At 46.4% G+C, this 25,864-nt stretch overlaps 1 protein-coding gene across 1 annotated transcript in view; it reads right to left on the bottom strand.

Moving 5' to 3' along the window:
- Nucleotides 1–25,864, bottom strand: part of LOC138285560 (uncharacterized) — a 999,550-nt gene that overhangs the window by 219,506 nt on the left and 754,180 nt on the right. Inside the window, exon 11 of the mRNA XM_069225654.1 lies at nt 21,813–21,923. Coding sequence (XP_069081755.1) covers nt 21,813–21,923 — 111 coding nt within the window. The remainder of the gene's footprint in view (nt 1–21,812; nt 21,924–25,864) is intronic.

The following is a 25,864-nucleotide window of genomic DNA, read 5'->3' on the forward strand; positions in this document are numbered from 1 at the left end:
CTTGATTAATATGTGATTTAGATAGAACAACAGGAAATAGATTATGGTACAGTAATGCCTCTTCCAGGTTATGGTGGTCTTTAAAAACTAATTGGCCCTTGGCATCCTTGCTTATGATCATGTCACAGGTTATTGTCTTGTTTATGCTTTTTCTGTGCAAAAATGCACATCTGAATGTGTGTAGATGGTTGGGCATCTCTTCGCAACAACATACACTCAACCCAACATACTATACACTGCACTGTCAATCAAAAGTTCACACATTTCATATAGCTGGGTATTAAGGAGATTACAAAAGCACACACAATAATAAACAAAACATACTGGAAATAATTTCTGACATATCACTTCCACTGCCTGGGTCCTGTGCATGCGGGATAGGTGAACCTGTCTACTATCTGATCCTGTAAGCTTGTTGTAATTGTCCAGTGGCGTTGCTGTGAGTCTAACACTGCTGTCTATTGCATATGATTGTGGGTGCCATGTACCTTCCAAGTGGATTCAGAGAATCTGCTTGGAAGGGTCAGGATAGAAAAATAAAGCAAAGGGAGATGTTCCATACATTTTGATAAATGATACGCCATGTGCAAATGCATACTCAGATTGAGTAGCTGCCTGAAATACATGTAGATCTCCAGCCAATATTTATGAAATCGTACTGAAAGATCCAGTACTTAGCACCATTTGTCAAAGACTTCTTGTGGTCTTGTGGAGAATAAGCCCCAATAAACCTTGAGGAGGGTAAATCGTATCTGGCACCGCTCAAAAGCATTGAAATATTTCAGATGGGCTCATTAAGAGCTTCTGGAATGGTAGTCAAGTTACGTGAAAATTGAGCTGTGAAATTCACTAATTAGCATTATTTTTCAGTATTTTCTTGAGGTGTAAATCCACCTCATTTCACATTTAAAAGACTCAGGATCCTTCATTTTATTTGCATGATTGTTTGATTCTGTTCGACGCAAGTATTCATGTCTTACCACTGTATGTAAGCAGTCAACATGCAGGCGGGTCTGGGCCTTGCACTTATCTTTCACAAATGAAAGAACACCCCTAAAACAAACTCCGCACCTGCGTGACGGAGCTAAACTGTGAGTGAATCAGGTGTATGAGGAAGGTGCAGAGATGTCTGTGTTTAGAGGCCAGTCACTGATCTCATGCAATCAGTCAGGACTGACCAGTGCACCTAAAACTGGACGTCTGCAACCTCATTTTATTCAACAGCAGCAGCGAGGGCGCTAAATGTGGTTTTACCCAAAGCCCTATCGGGCATGGCACAGCTGTGCTTCATCGTTTCCCTGATTCAACATCAGTGCAGACGGGTGCAGACTGGCTTAGGCCAAAGGGGCAGGACAAAGTTATCCCTTCAATGACTTGATATCAAACTGGAAAAAGAAGTCAAATGTCAGCAAAAGAGCGACGCAGGAGGATCAAGAGAATCATTTGATTTGATGCCCTAAGGAAGCTGCTCAGGCGCTGCGGTTGGCAGCAGTTATATACAGGGAGTGCAGAATTATTAGGCAAGTTGTATTTTTGAGGATTAATTTTATTATTGAACAACAACCATGTTCTCAATGAACCCAAAAAACTCATTAATATCAAAGCTGAATATTTTTGGAAGTAGTTTTTAGTTTGTTTTTAGTTTTAGCTATGTTAGGGGGATATCTGTGTGTGCAGGTGACTATTACTGTGCATCATTATTAGGCAACTTAACAAAAAACAAATATATACCCATTTCAATTATTTATTATTACCAGTGAAACCAATATAACATCTCAACATTCACAAATATACATGTCTGACATTCAAAAACAAAACAAAAACAAATCAGTGACCAATATAGCCACCTTTCTTTGCAAGGACACTCAAAAGCCTGCCATCCATGGATTCTGTCAGTGTTTTGATCTGTTCACCATCAACATTGCGTGCAGCAGCAACCACAGCCTCCCAGACACTGTTCAGAGAGGTGTACTGTTTTCCCTCCTTGTAAATCTCACATTTGATGATGGACCACAGGTTCTCAATGGGGTTCAGATCAGGTGAACAAGGAGGCCATGTCATTAGATTTCCTTCTTTTATACCCTTTCTTGCCAGCCACGCTGTGGAGTACTTGGACGCGTGTGATGGAGCATTGTCCTGCATGAAAATCATGTTTTTCTTGAAGGATGCAGACTTCTTCCTGTACCACTGCTTGAAGAAGGTGTCTACCAGGAACTGGCAGTAGGACTGGGAGTTGAGCTTGACTCCATCCTCAACCCGAAAAGGCCCCACAAGCTCATCTTTGATGATACCAGCCCAAACCAGTACTCCACCTCCACCTTGCTGGCGTCTGAGTCGGACTGGAGCTCTCTGCCCTTTACCAATCCAGCCACGGGCCCATCCATCTGGCCCATCAAGACTCACTCTCATTTCATCAGTCCATAAAACCTTAGAAAATCAGTCTTGAGATATTTCTTGGCCCAGTCTTGACGTTTCAGCTTGTGTGTCTTGTTCAGTGGTGGTCGTCTTTCAGCCTTTCTTACCTTGGCCATGTCTCTGAGTATTGCACACCTTGTGCTTTTGGGCACTCCAGTGATGTTGCAGCTCTGAAATATGGCCAAACTGGTGGCAAGTGGCATCGTGGCAGCTGCACGCTTGACTTTTCTCAGTTCATGGGCAGTTATTTTGCGCCTTGGTTTTTCCACACGCTTCTTGCGACCCTGTTGACTATTTTGAATGAAACACTTGATTGTTCGATGATCACGCTTCAGAAGCTTTGCAATTTTAAGAGTGCTGCATCCCTCTGCAAGATATCTCACTATTTTTGACTTTTCTGAGCCTGTCAAGTCCTTCTTTTGACCCATTTTGCCAAAGGAAAGGAAGTTGCCTAATAATTATGCACACCTGATATAGGGTGGTGATGTCATTAGACCACACCCCTTCTCATTATAGAGATGCACATCACCTAATATGCTTAATTGGTAGTAGGCTTTCGAGCCTATACAGCTTGGAGTAAGACAACATGCATAAAGAGGATGATGTGGTCAAAATACTCATTTGCCTAATAATTCTGCACTCCCTGTAGTCTTATGTGGGACCAGGATGAGAATTACGAAAGACACGCACACCACTCCTTGTCTGTCAGAAGTCCCACCCATACGGAGCGGGAGATTCTGTCCGACTGCGGGCGCCGGATAGGTGAATGCTCACGAGCGGCGGCAAAGTGGTGGCAGAGGTCACGAGCCCCAAGTGGCAAAGCTTTCCTCTGCGTCATGTTGAGCGCCATTTTATCACCCCTTTTTTCTTCTTAACCTTAGTCAGATTGCACTTAGTGATTACAAAAAAAGTATGTTGCTTCACTTTGCAAATTTGCACACTTGTTATAAAAATGTGGTACAAGTTTACGAATTTGGCTTCAGAATGCTTACTTAGTATTGTGCCCATTTCCGTGGGTTAAAAAAAGCATGAATACTTTTCTCCTATTCAGTGCGTGCCTTTCATTTTCTGTTTGCAACTGAGGGGACCAAGGACATCGGTCAGAGTACATTGTGGGTGCAGTGTTTCCATAACGACCTTCATGTTCTTTTGAGCATTATCTTTCGGAATTAACTGGAATTTCTATTAATTGGAACTGGAATTAGTTGGAAAATCCAAAATCCAACGTTGCGCAGACTGCTACAGGCATCATGTAATCTCACTTTCAGTTAGTGAGTGACTGTATGACAGAGCCATTGAGATCTTGTCACAACTTAACTGTAATAAATTATTACCGGCGACTAGTGAAGTAATTGCTATCATGTCGGTACTCAACATTAACAATGAAACGAAAAACAGACCTTTTTATTACAGGACAGTATGCCTTGTATTATATTACTATTGAGAGCATCAATCCGGTAGAGTACTTTGTACATAACTAGCTTTCTATTTCACTTGATACAGCAGGGTTCTTTCAGCTAGGCTCCCTGCAAATGTGAGCAATAATTATGCAACTCTGAGATGGCTGTAACTCAAGTGTCTGGCATTCAACCTGCAGCCCGCAGACAGTCACACTCGGGCAGCATCCGTAATTATTCCACAACCCAGACGGAAATAATCCTGTCATGCACTCAAGTGGCATCAACAATGGCGGGTAACGCGGGGCCAGTGCCACCGCCTGGGAGCCGCACCAGCCTGGGGTGCTGGTTTCAGCTCTTCGGAGCATTCATTATACTGCAGGCCGAGTGAGTGACTTTTACCGGGCCTAATTAGTGAGATATCTGCGTCCTGGTGGCATGTGATCTCGGCTCCCTTGGGCGAGGACATATTACCACGTGGGCGTTCAATGTCATTCTGTCGATGTGATTCGGAGCCCCTAGTTCATTAGTCTTCAGCAGTGGGAAGTTGTGTGAGCAGGGGAATTTCATGCTCTCCCACCGCCAACCGTGCAGGGGCGGCCCACCCATGTAGACGAACTAGAAGGTCACCATGGGTGGAGTTAAGTGCCCACCAAATTCGGATGAAAAATAGAACTTAAAAAACGTAAATGAACAAAATTAATGACAGCGTCAATTACTGACAAATGGACTACGGGGAAGATTTATGAAAAGTGGCGCATCATGTCATGACGCGCCACTTGCGCCCCCACAAACGCCACCATTTGTGTGCAGTATTTATGATATGGGGCACCATGGAGCACAATAGGGAGCTAGAGTAAAAAATGTTGATGCTAGTTTGGCGCTTTGCAGGATTAGCGCCAAAAATACTGACGCAAAGTGAAAGGAGGAGCACTGAAAACAATGGGAGCCTTATTTTAACACCTGTCTTAGGCAGGCATTAAAAATTATGCTAGAAATGGCCCAGTGGAATCTCACAGATTTTTATGGGCCTAACGCCGGAACACCCCCTTGCATAAACAAGGGTTTACAAAGTGGTGCAAGGTGTGCATTGCGCCACTTTGTAAACATGGCGTGGCGTTTTTGCCAACCTAACGCCATATTAACATCAGAAAAATGACGCTAATGTGGCGCAAGGTGGCAGAAGGGCCTTCCTAACTCTGGCCTTAAATTTGTTGTGGTGGTGCTGTTGAACGTGTACAGAACAAATAGCCTGGGTAATGGCATTTTTTTGGTTTTTGCAGCATGCAAAAGGAGCTATGGTGAACATTAATTGATTCTGTAAATCCATTTACTCTCTTTGTAGCCTATAAATGTTTTGCAATTGGGAAGACTTGAATTATGGCAGGAATTGTCTCAATTATGTGGCAGCGTTGGCTAAAAGCTGCATCATTAAAAAGTCTTATTATTTTGCATCTTAGGAGAATGATATCACGTCATGTAGGATGTTCTGTGGGAATACTGTTTTGCTGATGTGGTATTTTGGGTACTGACACAAAGCAGACCCCGATTTAGCCACTGCATTGTGACGACACCAACACTTATAGGTGAAGTATTACCCCACAACCCACGGCTGTAACTAGTTATTACAGTTCATAACACACCGTACACAATGCTTAGCAGGGCATCAGCCTTATCAAGGGAAGGCAGAGTATTACGTTACCACTAAAAAGAAAGACATGAACCCGCAAGATACAGTGGAGAGCTCTTCACGTCCTCAGTCTAGTCAGCATGGTGGGCGCTCAACGATCAGCACCAGGATTCAGTAATGAGGCGCTCCTGCTGCGCTGGACGCAAGAATAAAATGCTCCTCATGCGCTGCACAAGGAAAACACAGAGCACTCTCCCCATGCTCTACCAGGAGAATATTGAGGTTCTCCTTCTGCACCGCAATAGTTCAAACGGAGGGTAGAGGGACACCACCCAGCCCCTGGAGACAGCAATGGGGGCACGGGGCTGCCGGGCCCAAGCAAGCAGGCCAGCACAAAGGTTCCCAGGCAGTGGCAATCCCTTTCAATGATCTAGCAGGTAACAGATCAGCACAACAGCAGCCGTCCCAAGGCGGTTTCTGGCGAGTCCTTCCAGCAGCATCCACTGTCCAGGTCAGTAGTCCATTAGTGTCTCTAAATAAGGGGGAAGACCCTATGTACTTAGAGTAATTTAGCGCAGTCTCCACAAAAGCGGGAGAAAGGGTTCCAACCAGTACTGACCGGTTCCAAAAGTGTCCCCTTTCTCCTCCAACACAGGCTCCAGGCATCAGTGAGGGGTAAACGAGCCCTTTGTGTGAGGCCAGGGCACAGCCTTTACAAATGCAGGTGTGCCCCTCCTCTCCCTCTCTCAGCCCAGGAAGACCATTCAATATGCAGATGCACTTATGTGACACCTTCACTGTGTACAGGCTGTCTAAAAAGTATGCACAAAGCCCAGCTCTCACTTTGCCCCAGATGTGGATTGGAGATAAACTGCAAAATACCAGGGTCATAAGCACAGAGAAATGCCCACTTTCTAAAAGTAACACAAATGGATGATGGACAGAGTGTTGAAACATTTCAAACACTCAGCCCCAATCACAGATCTGGGTTTAATCCATCGTTCTTTTGCTCACCATGCCACCCCAGTTTGGACCTAGCCATACGCAAATCAGTCTTGACCCTGCTCCCAAACGGTGCAGTCTAGGCTGAACTGCCAAGCTAGGTCCTCCATGGACAGGATTCAAGCATCCTGGGACCTATCTGTTTTGATAGGATTCTTGAATCAGATGCAGAGTTTGTGAATCCTGAGGCCCACGGCTGTCTAGCATTCTCAAATCCAGCAAAGCGTTTGTGATTCCAATGATAAAAATACTTTTTATATAATTATTTCATTGCAAGTTGGATCCTTTTGGGGCCACCTCACAGGAACCTGGGCTTAAGTGTAGATTTACCCTTTTTTGTTATGGCGTTCATCCTCTTCCGTGGATTCACAAATCCACACAGCATTTGCAAATTAATGGTCCAGATATTTCTAACATGTAACCTCTTCATGCCCTGAACAGAACACATTTAAAACCTAATTTCTCAAGAGCTACTGAAACAAAAAATCACACCAGACTATTTAATGGTGCTCCCATGAGTAAAGTTATATATTAATAATAAAGTTGGTGTAATTCCATTACACCATTTTTCTGGACTGGGGAGCAAATGTTTATATCAAGGTTAAAATAGGAAATGTCACTTTTAGGCTCCTCCCTACTTTCAAGCCTCCGCTTAACATATATGCATGAAATGTGTCATGAACAATCCTCATTGGATGTACTTTTTACAAACGTTTTCGGCTTAATTGGCAAATGGCACACAAAATATTGAGAAAACAAAAAAAATACTTTTTCTTTGGGACCTATGACTTAACCATACCTACAGAGACTATCATCGTCTCTGTAATATCTATCAATACAGTATTTTTCTTTTTCATTAGATAAGGTTAGCATTTACCACTTTTTCCGATCTACTACTTTTTCAGATGAGGAATGTTGTAAGAAATATTACTTATATAAAAAATTCAGCACCTGAAAATGAATGCACCATTCTGTCAACAACTTTGCAAAGGCAGAGCTGCAAAATATTTAGCTAATAATAAGAACAGCGTGCTACACAAACATCCCTAAATTCTCCATGATTCGGAACACTATGGCATACTTTTCTGTAGGTGCAGCATTTAAATAGAACTATATTACAATTAAAAATCCCTAACACTTGAGATCTGTAACTTTATCAAACAGCCCCCCATTGCTGATGACCCCTACGAACAAAAAACAGCTGTAAGATTAAAACATCAACCTGTATGAGGGCGAAAGGCGAAATTGTCACAATTTGAAGGAAAAAATCACGGGTAAAATGTAAAACCTGCAACTATTTGAAAGAAAGTAATTCATTTCTTGAAGTTAAAAAGTTTCCCCCTACACACCTAATATGTACTTGAAAGTGGATGTGCTATGTTAGTGAAAAGATAAGTACGGACTATTTGTACCTTTAAAGATAACCATATAATTTCTAATGTGACTCATATAAAGGGATAATGTGGTTAACAGTTTAAGAAGAGATTGGATTGAATAATAAATGACAGTACACAATTTGTTTGATCAGTGTTATTTTATTAAAGAGAACAAGTGATTATGCGTAATAGTATCGGAGAACCTTCTGCTTAATTCTCTGAGTTCACTTGATAAAAGTATATTGATCTACCTCTACAAGGATAATTTTACGCTTGTTTGCTCATATATTTCCCCAGGCTCATTTAGGGATAAAATGAGATTCCCTGTGCTCTGTCTCATCCAACGAGGGCGGAACATCTGTTGGAAGGGAGGTTGACCAAGGGCGAGGAACAGTTCATCAGATGAGATGGCACATTCTGAAACGTCATGAGAGGGGATATGTCCGGTTATAAAGTGTTGTGTTATCATTCAATGGATAATTAGATTTCTGCCTAGTCTCACTCTGTCATCAGTTTGTTGTATAAACACAAACAGCCATATCACCCTACTTTATATGCAATCAAATACAAAACAAGCATTTGCAATGCAATAGATCTCGCATTTGATTGAGTTAGAGCTATTGGCGTTGTAAATTCAAAGGTATACTTTTCTTGCCACATAAATTGGTCAACACTGCCTCATAATTTGGTCTTTTTCTGCCATATAATTCCAGTGGCCTTGCATATGAGTAAAGCACTTCCATTTACCTTCTTCTTCTATCTGCAGCAAAAAAATATAATGTTGCCATTTAGAATCCTAATTTAATTCTGCCATGCTAATTCCAATAATCTATGTAACAGGGTCAGTCTGCAAGGTGTAACAAAACAGCCGTAAGGAGGGACAAACGTGAAGCATTTACCAATAACATCAAGGGATTTTTGAAAGCCGGGCCCAGGATCAATAGAAAGTGATGGAAATAAGGTGAGCCTTTATGAAGCCCACAGAATAGATTACAACAGGTCAAAAGGCAGCGCTTGCGCGCTGCTATGCTCAACCTACAAAACGGGGCTCATTTGGGTCTTTAATTTTGAGAGGTAGAGGGAGATAAGTTTGAAAGTAGGGTGAGAAAACAAATATGTGTTTTATCCTGGGGTGCATCCATGGATAAGACCACTCAGAATGAATCATGGTATCTTTGACATAGCTATTTTTTGTGTGCAAAAAATGGCATAATGCATCCCTTTATTTAAGAATATTGCGTCATAATGCACGATCAAATGACATTTTCCCAAAACCTCTGACGACAACCTTATCCAATGCTCTTCTCTCCCACAAACGCACGCTCTCCACTGAAAGTTTTTTGCTCATTTGGTACACTCCCTTGTTAAGTAACACCAGGATTTATTTAGAATCCTCTATAATTTTAAAGAGCTAGTGGCCCTGCCAGCACTCCCCATCAAAAACTTGGTCCAGGAAGGGCGTGGTCATGCTGGCATCCAAGATGGCTACATAGCTGTGAAGCTCCGACCACAGGTGCCCAAAAACGTGGTTTTACCTGCATGAAAGTCACCATACCAGCTACATACACTGCAGCGCCATGAGAAGAGGACTATTAGCCCTGTCTTTCTGCATCTCAGTGCTCTGAGGGCGGATGGGGGTGCAGCTCCACCCAAGATAACAGCCCAGCCTGACTAACACTGGCGGCCGGCCATTCCTGCTTGTGGCGGCCCCCCCACAGGCCTGTGAGGCCACTTGCAGTACTTATCTCCCTGAGGCTGCAGATCCTACACGCGCTCCCTGCGTAAGAATCCAGAGCGCACGAATCGGGTGGGCGGCTCGAGACACGATGCAACAACCTGAACACTCTGCAGCCTGGGGGGCAGTCCCCATGCAGTTTGTCATCTGAGCCCCAGCAACTAGGGGAGCTGGAACACACTGTGCCTCCTGAGAACAATGTGGATTAGTGGAGGAGCCTGCAGAGAGTGTGATGGCCTCCCTGGGCTGAGGCACTCAAACTAGGCTCTGAATTGCTGCGGCGGTGGCTGGTCTGAACCCCGTGACTGGGCTGCACTAGACTACCTGCACACACCTGGCAGATCACTACATATGAGAGAAAAGAATTGGGGTGTAAAATAGGGGATTAATGGTGCTCAGGAAGCTAATTGGCCAAGTGTAGCATCAGGGGTTACCTACACAAGGGAAAACACCCATCCCTTAAAGGTTCAAAGAAACCCAACAAAGATTAGCAAAATGTGAGGTCCCCCCCTTATTTTTAATTTTTCAATGTTATCTAGTTAACAGTCAACCAGGTCAAAATTCAAGTGAGTAAAGTTCAAGTGAACGCAATCTTAAATATCACGCCAGCCTTTACAAAGTCCAATCATATCCAAGATTTATTGGATCACATCTTCTGATTATCAACATCCTTCATGAAGATACACTTTGAGCCAACACGTGTTTCGTCTTGGGAGAGTCCTTTTTGTCCCCAACGACTTCTTCAGGGCTAATCTCATATAATGTTGAGTTATTTTAAAGTGTCCTCGTTTCGACTATGCAGTACATCAGAACGGCATACATCAAGTTCCTCGAATCCTAAAAGCTCATTATATTACACTACATATGAGAGTGCTATGATTCTTGTGTTGCAAACTGTGGATTCATCCCTGTTGCCCTGCCTATGGTGACAACCTCGCCGCCAGTTGGAGCATAATGGCACCTACTCCAGAACACTCTCTCCAGTGTTAAGGCATGCTAAGCATAACTCCCTGCCTGTCTGGGCCCCTCACCGCGCCCTGCAGCCACCTGCTCTGTTTGGCTAAATCTACACCCGATTGACTAAAGGCTACTTTTGTTCCCTTTGTAAAACTAACAGATGATGGACAGAATGCGGAACAAACCAAACATTCACCCCCAGTCACAGGTCTGATTTAATCCATCAATTTTCTTGCTCACTATGCCATTCCAGTTTGGACCCAGCCAGATGCAAATCAGTCTTGACTCTGCTCTCAAGGGGAACAGTCCAGCCCAAACTGCCAGACCAGGTCCTCTCCTGGACCCGAACCAAGCATCCTGTGACCGGGCTTGGGGTATCACCCCTCATCAGCCAGGCTAGCTAGAATCTGGTGGCATAGACAGCACAGGACCCACATCTGGGCATACCCATTCCACTTAGGGTGAAAAATGCAAAAAGAATAGATGACTGACGAAATGCGGAACAAATCAAACATTCACCCCCAATCACAGCTCTGGATTTGATCCATCTATTTTTTTGCTCGCCATGCCATTCCAGTTTGGACCCAGCCATATGCAAATCAGTCTTGACCCTGCTCCCTATGGGAACAGTGCAGCCCGAACTGCCAGGCCAGGTCCTCCGTGGAACAGAGACAAGCATCCTGGGACCCTTTTCGGGGTATTGCCCCCTCATCAGCCAGGTAAGCTTGAATCAGGTGGCATAATGGCATGATTCCACAAGCATACTCATAACACTCCTGTGATATTATAGCGACCTGCACTCCACCACCTCTGCCGGCAATGAGGGGGATAGGATAGCATATCTTGGGAAAGTGGCGATGGTATAGATTGACGACGCACAATGCCAATTCCTCAGTGAACCAATCTCTGCTGATGAGATCGGGCACGCCATAGATGCATTAGACAGAAGTAAGACCCCCAGTCTAGATGGCCTCATAGGATACTTCTACAAAGCATATAAGCCTATATTGACCCCACATCTATTGGAGCTGTATGCCAAGGCCCTTGAAGAAGGGGAACTCCCACCTTCCCTTTGTGAGGCCATGCTCACACTTCTGTTAAAACCAAATAAGGACCATAAGCTCAGCTCATCATATCGCCCCCTAGCAATTTAAACTTTGTCAATAAGATCTTAGCCAAGGTGGTCTCTACTTGGCTTACACTGCTCAATGACAGATTATTTCCCCGTGCAGACCGGATTTGTTCCCGTCTTTTCAATCATAAACCAGATATCAACCGCTGTCCCAGCTGATGTTGCACTCTTGGACGTGGAAAAGACCTTTGATTCCTTGGAATGGCCTTTCCTCCAAGCAGTGCTGGAGAAATTGGGCCCCCCCCATGGGATTTATAGCACTCATAATGCTCCTCTATTCCCACCCAACTGCCCGTCTGAGGGTGAATGATGTGTACTCTCAGACCAATTTCCAATTGCTAGAGGAACCTGGCAAGGATGCCCCCTGTCACCATTACTTTTTATTATAGCCATGGACCCCCTGGTTCGTCATTTGCAAGCCAAACACAAGCAACGCGGTCTTAGGTTTAAAAATGCCCCACTACTGCTCACCGTATGTGCGGATGACATGTTATGATTCGTCTGCCACCCAACTCAAAATCTTCACCTCCTCATCTATGAAATCACTCTCTATAGGAAGTTCTCTGGGCTACATATTAACGGGGTGAAATCAGAACTATTCCCACTAACTTCTGCCACCACCGCTACGTCCTGCAACTACTCACTACAGTGGTGCAAGGACTCAGCTAGGTATCTGGGTATTGTCATACATAGGGACACGGATCAGGTGTTTTCCCTGAAATAAGGACCTGCAGTCAAGAAATTAGCAGTCCAGATTGAGCGCTGGATACGACTTTTCCTATCCCTGGCCGGACGAATTGCCAATCAGAAACAGCAGACATCCCTACATCTCAAGACCTCTGCGACAGACTAGCCAACTTCTTCCACCATAAAATCAAAGCTAAATATGACAACTTCGGTTCCCAAGACCCTCTGAGCCCTTCAATAACTCCCCAGAATGGTCCAATCGAACTACCACAGACACTACACTGCTGGACCACCCTAACCACAGATGAGACCTGCACCATCATGAGCAGCATCCACTCACGAGCCCCTACAGACCCCTCACCTCACCATAATTTCAACAAGGCCAACACATCCATTGCACCCGTGTTCAAACACACCCTCAACTGTTCCATAGAGACAGCCACCTTCCCAGAGGAAGCACAACGAGATCTGCTCGCTCTTGAAGAAACCCACGGCCGACCGCCTGGACCTCAAGAATTACCGCTCCATCTCTCTACTGCCTTTCCCAGTCAAGGTCATCAAAAAGGTCATCAACGGTCAGCTCCATAAGCACATGGAAGACACCAACATCCTGAACACCTCCCAATCAGGCTTGAGGAGCAATCACAGCACGGAGACCATCATCCTCGCTGCCACAGATGACATCCGCTCACTCCTCGAGTGCAGCCATACAGCAGCCCTCATCCTACTGGACCTATTAGCTGCCTTTAACACTGTGTCACACCTCACTCTCTGCTCCAGGCTCCACGCAGCCGGCATCTGTGGAAAGGCCCTACAATGGATATGCCCTTTCCTGTCTGGCTGAACACAAAGAGTCAGACTCTCACCTTACCTGTCAGAACCTATAGAGATCAGCTGCGGAGTTCCATAGGGCTCCTCCCAGAGCCCCACACTCCTCAACATCTACATGGCCCCTCACGCATCCATCGTCAGAGACCATGGACTAAACATCGTCTCCTATGCCGACAATACCCAGCTGATCATCTCACTGACTGAAAATCCCACCACCGCCAAGAAGAATTTCCACAACTGGATGGAAGCTGCCCCTCCTGGATGAAGGACAGCTGCCTCAAGCTCAACTCTGACAAGACTATGATCCTCATCCTGGGCCCATCCACATTAGCCTGGGATGATTCCTGGTGGCTATCGACCCTCGCCACCCCCCCTGTACCCTAACAAACCACACACACAACCTCTGAATCATCCTGGACTCATCGCTCATCACCCTCCAAGTCAACTCAGTCAGATCCTCCTGCTTTTACACAATCTGACTTCTCTGGAAGATCTACAAATGGATCCCAAAGGACTGCCGCAAAACCGTAACCTATGCCCTGGTTATCAGCAGACTCGACTATGGCAATGCCCTCTAAGCCGGTACCACCCTGAAGAACCTCAAGAAATGACAGCACATCCAAAATGCCTCTGCCAGACTCATCCTGGACATTCCCCGCTGCAATCATATCTCTAATCACCTAAGAGACCTCCACTGGCTCCCTACTGAGAACATAATTAACTTCAAGCACCTTGTCCACACCGACAGGGCACTCCATGACCTGGGACCCGTCTACCTCAACCACTGCATCACCTACTCCCCAACCAGACCTCTCCGCTCCTCTCAACAAGCACTAGCCACCGTATCCTGCATTCAGAAGACTTCAGCTGGTGGGAAATCCTTCGCCTACCTCACAACAAAGAGCTGGAACACCCTGCCCTTGCACTTCAGGCAGTCACCATCAGTACCCCAGTTCAGGAAGGACCTTAAAACCTGGCTCTTTGACTGAAGCTCAGAGCACAAACCCACTTAGCGTCTTGACACCCTTACGAGTGAGTAGTTGCGCTTTATAAACCTTGATTTGTTTTGATCTATTAAAATGAGTGTACTCCCTCGGTTTCTATAGCTCTTTCTCTATATCTCAATGTCACTAAATAACGCCTTTTTCACCCAACTCTGAAGCTAACTGATTCGCTTGATTTGGGCTAGAAGTAGACCACGGATTAAGTGGGAAACCTTGGTTTTACCATTTGATAGGAATGGCTGTAGAGTGCCAGATTTCCATATCTACTACCTTACACTCAAGTCCAATTCGCCACACATTGTTTCCATACAGATGCCAGGGTTCCCCATCTCCTACTGTAGAAAAAGCAAGCCGATAGCACCCCCTTATTTTCACTCCTTCCATGCAGTATTAAGCAAGACCCAAATGATATACAGACACTTTCCATTACTTGCTGGGCATGGAAAAAGCTTAACCGACTGTTGGGGACGGGCACTATATACTTCCACTTACTTCTATTGTCTCACAACCCCTGGATTCCACCTCCCCTGGAATGAGTGGTTCAACACACATTTAAAAGATTTAACATTAGCACCATTGGTGATCTTTTTCCTAACAGACATGCTCTAGTACCCTCTGGAGTTCCTAGATTTGCTACAGCATCCTACATGGATCTTTGTCCTTAGATGCATACACGCTGCCTTTCGATTATGTGTTTCCTCCTATCCCTAACTCTTGATGACTTCATCCTGCTGATGGCTCTGATCTCAAATGATGACGTAGGACATACTATTCCTCGGCTTTACAAAACCTGCATGACCCTGCGACACATTCTTGATGTGTGGAAACAAGAACATTGGGAAGCGGAATTGGGCGGTGCACTGCCCGATAAAGTTTAGAACTACTGTTGCGAGCAAACCAAACTTATATCCCCAAATCACCGCCATAAACTACTCCACTTTAAATTTGTACACCGGGCATACACTACCCCTGCAGCGCTTGCAAGAATAGATCCCGCCAGATCATCTAACTGTCCTAAATGTGGTTGGATGCAGATTTCACCCACATGACATGGTTATGCCCCCCCTATTCACCAATATTGGGGTGACATATTTGCACATTATACAAATATTTCACTGACGACAGAGATTGACCTTGAACCTGATGCCCTGTTGGCACTGCTGGGACACGTAGCCGATGTTCCCTCAACATCCCGTACATACACAGCAATTGCGTTGCTGCTTGCCAAACACAAACTGACCCTTCACTGGAGCAGTAGCAAACGACCCACAACAAAGGTATGGATAAACAGTTTAATCTACTGTGACACCACCACCTAATATATGCCACCCCACAGCCACTTATCTCAAGACCTAAAGATATATGGCAATCCTTGCGCGACAATCTATGGACACACATGTCTGCCTCACAGGATGCACCCATAGGCTCCTCAAAACCTCCATAAATCCCTCAGTGGGCTTTACCTGGCTAGTCCATAAAATTATTATACTTCCCTAGTCTTCCTTTAATGATGTTGTAGACTCATAGAACAAACAATGTACCCTCACAGATGGACTCCACTATGTCTCCCCCTTACATTCCCATCAATACAATACCCAATGACATGGAATGTGCGATTATCTTATGTTGTTTTTTGAAAATCAAGAAATAAAGTTAAAAGAAACAACTTGGTCCTGCACTACTGTCATAAAGGGATGTGATAGTGTAGTCACACAAACCAATTGTTCAGAAATTGGCAACATCTTCGACCCAGTAATCCATACAGGAGACACTACAAATATCTCTTCTACAGAAAACTGCTTTTACTTTCACATGCAACAAAAGAACCACTGTGGAACTAGATCCTTAAAAAGCCGGTCCTAAATGCCTGGTGGAAAGCGCTACATAAACACAGTTAACATAGTTTCTTAAGACAAGCTATGCACCTAGGCTCTTTAAAAAGGGGTCCAATTCTGACTAGTCTCTTATACAACGCCCAGATTTATTGTGTGGATTTCTACATAGAGGTTTCATGTCATTTTCTGGAACATGTGGGTCCACTCCATAGAGTCTGGCGATAGGTTATCCCACTTGGTTTGGGCTGGGGGGTTGTTATCTGGGGATTCCAGTCTTGCCCTCTTCTTATCTTCAGAAGCTGTCAGGCCTCGAAAAAGCTAACCCCTGGTGACAGTCAACAAGAAGAGACTGGGCGCATCAAGAAATCCAGAGACGAGTAAACAATAAATAACAAAGGGAATGGGGGTAACATGCGAGGGAGGAGAGAAGCACTATAAGTCAACCAAAAGGGGCGGCCAAGAGCAGACATGGCTTCACTAAATCAACAGGACTTGTGGACAAGTTGAGTTTACAACTTTGGGACTAAATAACCCTGGAGAGCCGCGTCACCGAACACACTGAATCCCAATACTGTGTGCTATAACTACACTTGTTCAGTTCAACGCAAAAGCGCTTAAAAGCTAGTCTACGAAAACTGCTAGACTACCACAGCGTTAAAGAGATAACTGTACTGTGTCTTAAATACAGCAAATATTTATGGCTGCTTTAACTATGCATGTTTAATTAACTATACACCACAATATGGTGGTATCCAGCCAGCATCCTCCCAATGTAAGCAGATCTGAGAAGGGAGGCAAAGGGAAATGAAATAACTGCCCGTGATCACACACTGTCATCAGAGAGGAAGCAGTGGCACTTTCCACCACAACTGACAACTCACCCGCTGGATAAGAGCTGCATCATGTGGGTTGTATAGAATGGCCCAGGGTCCTCTTCATAGAATGTGGTCGAAGGCTTTTTTTCGGAGGCTTCTACAGTGCAGCAAAGAATGTTGTGCCTCGTCAAGAACTTGAAAATGGCAACTGGGAGAATGAAGTGCAAAGGGGAGAGCCAAAAGTTACATTGAAATGACTCTGATTAGGTAACACTGTGTACAATGTGACGGGTTCCAAAACCGCCGATTGACTTCGTGCTGTGAGCGCCAGGGCCACCATGGAGTGCAAAGCGGCAAGACAAAAGAAAAAAAGTAGTTCACCCACACCAAAGTATATCGGCAATCATGCAATTATCCATGTAACCAGGTCAGTCTGCAAGGCGGTAAAAAAACGCCCAAGGCGGGACAAACATAAATCATTTACCAATGACATAAAGGGATTTTTGAAAAGCAAGCCCACGAACGAATGAAAGTGATGGGCATAAGATGGGCGTGGTTAAAGCCCACAGATGGATAACAACACGCTTAACCTAAAAATGTAATACTCAGACATTGAGGGATACAAAGTCCCAACGGTAAATGCTGGTTGTGGAGCAAAACTTTAAAAGTGCGCCACGCAAAATGCATCTAAGGTCTCTATAACCTACGCAGTGGAGAATGCACATCTTCTTGTGTCTGCTTCAGCACTGAACTGCTGCAGATATGTGCGTTCCTGCAAAGCTGCACAGTCATCCTGTCCAACTTCTCTTTGGAAACAGGGGACCGCGGGTAGCTAATAAAGATTTTGCAGGAATCAAAATAGCTCTTCAATGTAAAACTTATTGCAGCATCTGAGCTGCTGAATTCTGCACTACGTGGACTCTCCTCGCCATACATAGGCTTATAGATTCAGCCTTCTGTAGAAAGTGCCCTTCTGTCCAACAGATGTCGACACAAAGCCACTGGTCGAATAGAATATAGCTGGTCTATCGTGAGCGGTAGCATAAGGTAATATAAAGCAACCTCAGTAGGAAATAACACTCTTAATACTCAACATCAAAGAGAGGGTGGACTGGCCACAGCGCGCATCGGGCGTGTCCCTGGAAGTCTGGAAGGGTGGGGGCTGGTTTTGCAGTGGTGAGGGCTGGCTTTGCAGCAGTGCTGCAATATCAGCCCCCAGCAACAAAAGCAGCAGCGCTTCACACTTCCACCCCTCCCACACCTCTTGACCAAGGGACAGGTCCAACAAAATTGCCACAGTAGATTTGGGTTCCTGTAGGAGGCTGGCCTGGCTTATAGTGGGTACCCTGTGGTACTTACACCCTGTGCCAGGTCCAGTTATCCCTTATTAGTAGAATAGATGTGTTTCTAGCAGTTTAGGCTGATAGAAGGTAGCTATGGCAAAGTGGCTTAGGCTGAACTAGGAGACATGCAAAGCTCCTACTATACCACTTATATCATATGCACAATAACATAAGAAAACACAATACACAGACAATATGCCACAAGTATCTCAGTGAGTACCCTCAGTAAGAAGGTAAGTAATATACACAAGTTATTTGTACACAAACCCAAAACAGGTAAGTAAGAGTCAGAAAAGTAATGCAAACAGCGTAGAATTACAATAGGTTGCAATAGGTGAACATAGGTCTAGGGCCAACACAAACCATATGCTCCAAAAGTGGAATGCGAATCACGAATGGGCCCCAGACCTATGGGAGCTTGTAGAGGGTTGCTGGGACTGTAAGAAAACAGTCAGGGTGTCCAAGATACCCCACCCCAAGACCATGAAAAGTAGGAGTAAAGTACACCTACTACCCCAAAAGAGCACAATAGTCGTGATAGGCGGATTTTGCAAGAACACCAGCAAGACACTGAAGGTGGATTCCTGGACCTGAGGACCTGTAAGGCAATGGGACCAAGTCCAAGAGTCGCGATAGTGTCCAGGGGGGGCAGGAGCCCAGAAACCCCGGATGAAGGTGCAAGGAAGCTGCCTTTGGATGGAAGAAGCTTGGATTTCTGCAACAATGAAGAGGACTAGGAACTTCTCCTTTGGAAAGAAGATGTCCCACGTCGCGATGAAGGTTGCAGAAGTGTTCCCACACAGAAATACCACAAACAAGCCTTGCTAGCTGCAAGGGTCACAGTAGAGGTTCTTGGGTGCTGCTGGGGACCAGGAAGGACCAGGATGTCGCCCCTTGGAGGAGGAGACAGAGGGGGCGCTCAGCAACTCAGAGAGCCCCCACAGAAGCAGGCAGCACCCGCAGAAGTACCCGAACAGGCACTTGGAAGATTTGTGAACTGGAGCTGGCTCAGAGTCACAAAGGAGGGTCCCACGATGCCGGAGGCCAACTCAGAGGGTTGAACACTGCAGGACGGAGTGCTGGGGACCCAGGCTAGGCTGTGCACGAAGGAAATCCTGGAAGAGTGCACAGGAGCCGTAGAAGCTGCAAATCACGCAGTACACAGGTTTGCAGTCTAGCGTGGGGATGCAAGGACTTACCCCCACCAAACTTAGACTGAAGGATCACTGGACTGTGGGAGTCACTTGGATAGAGTTCCTGTGTTCCAGGGACCACGCTTGTCAGGATGAGAGGGGAACCAGAGGACCGGTGATGCAGTCTTTTGGTGCCTGCGTTAGCAGGGGGAAGATTCAGTTGACCCACTGGAGATTTCTTCTTGGCTTCCAGTGCAGGGTGAAGGCAGGTGACCCTCAGAGCATGCACCACCAGGAAACAGTCGAGAAAGCCGGCAGGATGAGGCGCTACAATGTTGCTGGTAGTCGTCTTGCTACTTTGTTGCGGTTTTGCAGGCGTCCTGGAGCAGTCAGCGGTCGATCCTTGGTAGAAGTCGAAGAGGGAAGTGCAGAGGAACTCTGGTGAGCTCTTGCATTCGTTAACTGAAGAATTCCCCAGAGGAGAGACCCTAAATAGCCAGAAAAGGAGGTTTGGCCACCAAGAAAGGAGAATTGGCTACCAAGAGAGGTCAGAGCCTATCAGAGGGGGTCTCTGATGTCACCCGCTGGCACTGGCTACTCAGAGCATTCCAGTGTGCCCCCAACACCGATGTTTCCAAGATGGCAGAGGTCTGGGACACACTGGAGGAGCTCTGGGCACCACCCCTGGGAGGTACTGGTCAGGGGAGTGGTCACTCCCCTTTCCTTTGTCCAGTTTCATGCCAGATCAGGGGATCCCTGAACCGGTGTACACTGGCTTATGCAGAGATGGGCACCATCTGTGCCCATCAAAGCATTTCCAGAGGCTGGGGGAGGCTACTCCTCCCCAGCCCTTCACACCTATTTCCAAAGGGAGAGGGTGTAACACCCTCTCTCAGAGGAAATCCTTTGTTCTGCCTTCCTGGGCCAGGGCTGCCTGGACCCCCGGAGGGCAGAAACCTGTCTGAGGGGTAGGCAGCAGCTGCAGTGGAAACCCCAGAAAGGCAGTTTGGCAGCACCCGGGTTCTGTGCTAGAGACCAGGGGGGGATCATGGAATTGTCCCCCCGAGTACCAGAATGGTATTGGGGTGACAATTCCATGATCTTAGACATGTTACATGGCCATGTTCGGAGTTACCATTGTGACGCTATACATAGGTAGTGACCTATGTATAGTGCACGCGTGTAATGGTGTCCCCGCACTCACAAAGTCCGGGGAATTTGCCCTGAACGATGTGGGGGCACCTAGGCTAGTGCCAGGGTGCCCACACACTAAGTAACTTGGCACCCAACCTTCACCAGGTGAAGGTTAGACATATAGGTAACTTATAAGTTACTTATGTGCAGTGAAAAATTCCTGTGAAATAACATGGACGTTATTTCACTCAGGCTGCTGTGGCAGGCCTGTGTAAGAATTGTAAGAGCTCCCTATGGGTGGCAAAGGAAATGCTGCAGCCCATAGGGATCTCCTGGAACCCCAATACCCTGGGTACCTAAGTACCATATACAAGGGAATTATATGGGTGTACCAGTGTGCCAATGAGAATTGGTAAATTTAGTCACTAGCCTGCAGTGACAAATTTAGAAAGCAGAGAGAGCATAAACACTGAGGTTCTGGTTAGCATAGCCTCAGTGATACAGTTAGGCACCACACAGGGAACACATAGAGGGCACATACTATGAGCACTGGGGTCCTGCCTAGCAGGATCCCAGTGACACAGGGGCTAAAACTTACATACATACAGTGAAAATGGGTTTAACATGTCAGACAAGATGGTACTTTTCTACAGTTCCCAGTCAACCTTAGTCAAAGAGGGCACGAAAATTCAAACTTGACCTGCATTGTTAATTGAATTGCAGCGTCTCATTCTCCCTTTAGATTGACCTCAGGAAGGCCTTGGAGCTTGCATTTACCATGTCCACATTGACTAAGGAAACAAGTTAAGGTTTCCTATGTGGGAGAGAAGTACTGCTTGGAATAAACAACCTTATGTGTGCAGCACGTGGAGGAGGTAATCCATGAAATCCTAGCTTGAACAGAACTCTGCATGGCTAGAACCAACGAAACCAATGACTGCAAACGGGAGAACCATGATGGAGTTTTCTGACAATTATTGTACTGTAATATTCCAGTAGTACGGTACTCAGGGCCAGTGCACGTGCCCCATGGAGATAAGCATGCAGCAGAGAGAACAGGTTCTGCCTTCTCATCAGACGCATTAGCGATGCATCACATGACCTGAAGCAGAGTAATGTGGCGAAATAGAATTCAATATGTATCCATTATCCTGCAGTGACCTCCAAGCACACTACAAGGTCACATCACCACAACCTGTGGGAGTGAAAGGAAGTGGGTCTCTGAAAAAAGCACCCAAATTAGGTAAACTGAGGAAAGAACATTTAGTCAATACATAAAGACCAAAAGGCTGCCCTGGACTAATCAGGACTAGGGACACAAACACACAGATCTCTATGACAGATGCATTAACCCACCGAACTATTGTACAAAGGAAGAGCACTCACCAATGTCTCTATTTCATACTGCAGGTTATCCTTCTCTCGTCGTGTTGCCTCTAGCTCCTCTTCAGACAGAATTGGGGTTATTTGCTTTGGGGTGTAGCAGCGACATGTCAACTGGAGAGGGAGAAAAAGGATTAGCAAATGATAAAGCAACGGATGCCTTCTCACAAGATGAGGAATACGGGACTGTGCTAGGGGTGTGATTAAATTCTCAAAGATCCAAAAGTCTTTTGATAATCATTATATTTGGTTATTTGTGTGTGCTGAAAGTTAACTCTCCCTTTAAAAGTGGACTGATGTACAAACAGTGGTTATTTGTAGTGAGAAACAGTGCAGCAATTTTAAGTGCTTCAGGCAAAACCGAAGGAGTCAAACTATGGAATTCCCTTCCCAGAAACATAAAATCCACAGATAACCATCTCCAGTTCAGAAGATCAGTCAAAGGCTGGCTCTTCCCCACATGATGACCATGCTCACAACTCAAGAATATACACCAGCAGTATACTCAGCCATGACAAACTATATTTATCATGATATGGGAAAGAGCTGCTGCCATACAAGTTCACATAATTGTATTCTGAACTATGGCACCTGGTTTAAGAAGATACATTTTGTTAGAAATGGGGTTTTTGGTTGGCAGTCAGGTTACCCTCTGTCCAAGCAAGAACCCTCACTCTAGTCAGGGTAAGTCACACACAATCCAAAATTAGCCTGTGCCCACCCTCTGGTAGCTTGGCACGAGCAGTCAGGCTTAACTTAGAAGGCAATGTGTAAAGCATTTGTGCAATAAATCATACAATACCATAATATAACACCACAAAAATACACCACACAGTGTTTAGAAAAATATATAATATTGATCTGGGTATTTGCAGGTCAAAACGATTAAAGATGCAATATGAATTTGTAAAGATATCACTGAAAAGTGATATAAAGTGTCTTAAGTCTTTAAAAAGCAAACAAAGTCTCTTTCAAGCACAAAGTACCTGGTTTCTGGTGGAAAATCTCCGCAAAGGGCCGCAGAAGAAGAGATACGTGGAAAAATGGTGTGTGCGTCGATTTCTCCCCAGCACACACGGATTTGCGTCGTTATTTTTCACGCGGGGAAGTCGTGCGTCGTTTTCCGGTGCGCAGACAGTCTCTTTCTGTGGATCACGGGAATTACCAGATGTCCCGGGTCTGTGCGTGGATTCTCCTGCTTGTTTTCCAGCTGCGCGTCGTTCCGCGGGGCTGTGTCGAAATTTCACTCTCACGGCAGGCGTTGCGTCGATTTCTCCTTGGAAGTCGGGCGGCGTTGTCCTTGCGAGGCCGTGCGTCAAAGTTTTGGTCGTCCCGAAGGCGTTGCGTCGATCAGCGTCGGTGTGCAGCATTTTTCTCGTCGCGGAACAAGCTGTGCGTCGAAATTTTCGCTGCACAAAGCGTCCAATTGGAAAAGAGAAGTCTTTTTGGTCCTGAGACTTCAGGGAACAGGAGGCAAGCTCTATCCAAGCCCTTGGAGAGCACTTTTACAGCCAGACAAGAGTTCAGCAAGGCAGCAGGCCAACAGCAAGGCAGCAGTCCTTTGTAGAAAAGCAGACAGGTGAGTCCTTTGAGCAGCCAGGCAGTTCTTCTTGGCAGGATGTAGTTTCTGGTTCAGGTTTCTTCTCCAGCAAGTGTCTGATGAGGTAGGGAGGAGGCCCTGTTTTATACTAAGTTGTGCCATTGAAGTGGGGGTGACTTCAAAGAGTGTCTAAGAAATGCACCAAGCCCCCTTTCAGTTCAATCCTGTCTGCCAGAGTCCCAGTAGGGGGTGTGGCAGTCCTTTGTTTGAGGGCAGGCCCTCCACCCTCCCAGCCCAGGAAGACTCATTCAAAATGCAGATGTATGCAAGTGAGGCTGAGTACCCTGTGTTTGGGGTGTGTCTGACTGAATGCACAAGGAGCTGTCAACTAAACCTAGGCAGACATGGATTGAAGGGCACAGAAAGATTTAAGTGCAAAGAAATGCTCACTTTCTAAAAGTGGCATTTCTAGAATGGTAATATTAAATCCGACTTCACCAGTCAGCAGGATTTTATATTACCATTCTGGCCATACTAAATATGACCTTCCTGCTCCTTTCAGATCAGCAGCTGCCACTTCAACAGTGTATGAGGGCAGCCCCAATGTTAGCCTATGAAGGGAGCAGGCCTCACAGTAGTGCAAAAACGAATTTAGGAGTTTTACACTACCAGGACATATAACTACACGGGTACATGTCCTGCCTTTTACCCACACAGCACCCTGCTCTAGGGGTTACCTAGGGCACACATTAGGGGTGACTTATATGTAGAAAAAGGGGAGTTCTAGGCTTTGCAAGTACTTTTAAGTGCCAAGTCGAAGTGGCAGTGAAACTGCACACCCAAGCCTTGCAATGGCAGGCCTGAGACAAGGTTAAGTGGCTACTGAAGTGGGTGGCACAACCAGTGCTGCAGGCCCACTAGTAGCATTTAATCCACAGGCCCTAGGCACATATAGTGCACTCTACTAGGGACTTATAAGTAAATTAAACAGCCAATCATGGATAAACCAATCAATAGTACAATTTACACAGAGAGCATATGCACTTTAGCACTGGTTAGCAGTGGTAAAGTGCCCAGAGGTCAAAAGCCAACAACAACAGGTCAGAAAAAATAGGAGGAAGGATGCAAAAAGTTTGGGGATGACCCTGTCAAAAAGCCAGGTACAACATGACCCCCTTCCAGCCTAAAGCCAGGGGAGAACAATCACTATCCTGATGTACTTCCCTGTTTGAGGCGACAGAACAAGGACCCAGGCCACAACAGCAGGGGCATGCTCCAGTTCTTCGCCTTCCTGACTCCAATTGGATCCCTCTGTCCATACTCTCAGGGCCCACTAAGCCAACCCATGGGGAACCTTTCTCCTTACCTGCGGATCCCATCTGTGCAGCACCTAACCTTACTTTGCTCACAGATGTATCCCAGGAGCAGGATGGTACCACCAGGACCAACACAGTGGTGTTGCCCACTCTACCCCCGGGGTGTGACACTTGCCCCCTCCCCAGGGATAACTCTGTCCACCCGGACAGCAAGCCACAGTGGTTACTGACAGCTGCCAGGGATGAGAGCCAGGCCCCAGGCCTATCAAAGCTCTCCCACCACTGTGGCTGTGGAGAGTGGGGGGCGGTAGCCCCAGGTGCTGGGCACCCTTTAACCACTCTCCCTTCCACCGGGTCAGGGATGACAGCCTGAACCTGGTCCTCCCCTCTGGGGCTCTGTACCCTCCCTCCTGGAGCGGTACCCCCAGAGTCCAACATGGTCAGGGTGCTTATAGAAGTCACCCTGTACCATTCCTCCACCAGTGCAGGGCTGTTAACCTGCAACTGGCCCTCCAACCTGGGGTCTGTACCTTCAGGTTGGACTAGGGCCCGGGGTGAGGCTTCCCTCCCCCTGCCCTCCCTTCTGGGGTCCAGCACCCTCCAACTAGGAGTGGCGTCCTCAGAAGACAACATGGTAGGGGCACTATTATCAGTGGCCCCTCTCTCCAGGTCTGGGGGGACACCCTGAACCTGGCCTTTCAGCCCAGGGTCTGTAACCTCAGACTGGATCACTGCCTGGCAAACCAGGACTTTCTGGGGGGCACACCTCCCCCCCACCAGGTCAGAGTTTAACCTCTGCAACTGACCATCCAACCCAGAGTCACCACCCTGAGGTTGAACAATTGCCTGGCACGCCAGGACTTCCTGGGGGGCACACCTACCCCCCACCGGGTCAGAGTTTAACCTCTGAACCGGGTTCTCCAACCCAGGGTCACCACCCTGAGGTTGAATCTTTGCCTGGCATGCCAGGACTTCCTGGGGGGCACTCTCACCCCCCACAAGGGACACACAAGAGTCTGGTTGGCGCAGGTCTCCTGACCTCTGCCCATCCGGCAGAGTCTGGGTCTCCCCCAAACCAGAAACGTTTTCACCTGGGTAATTCCTGGGGGGCTCTGCTCTCAGAGCTGACCCCTGACTCTCCAGGTCCTCCACTGGGGTCTGCAACCCCCTCTCAACCCTATGACTGGACTTCTGCACCC

Source organism: Pleurodeles waltl, chromosome 3_1 (assembly GCF_031143425.1).
Source record: "Pleurodeles waltl isolate 20211129_DDA chromosome 3_1, aPleWal1.hap1.20221129, whole genome shotgun sequence".
NCBI lineage: Eukaryota > Metazoa > Chordata > Amphibia > Caudata > Salamandridae > Pleurodeles > Pleurodeles waltl.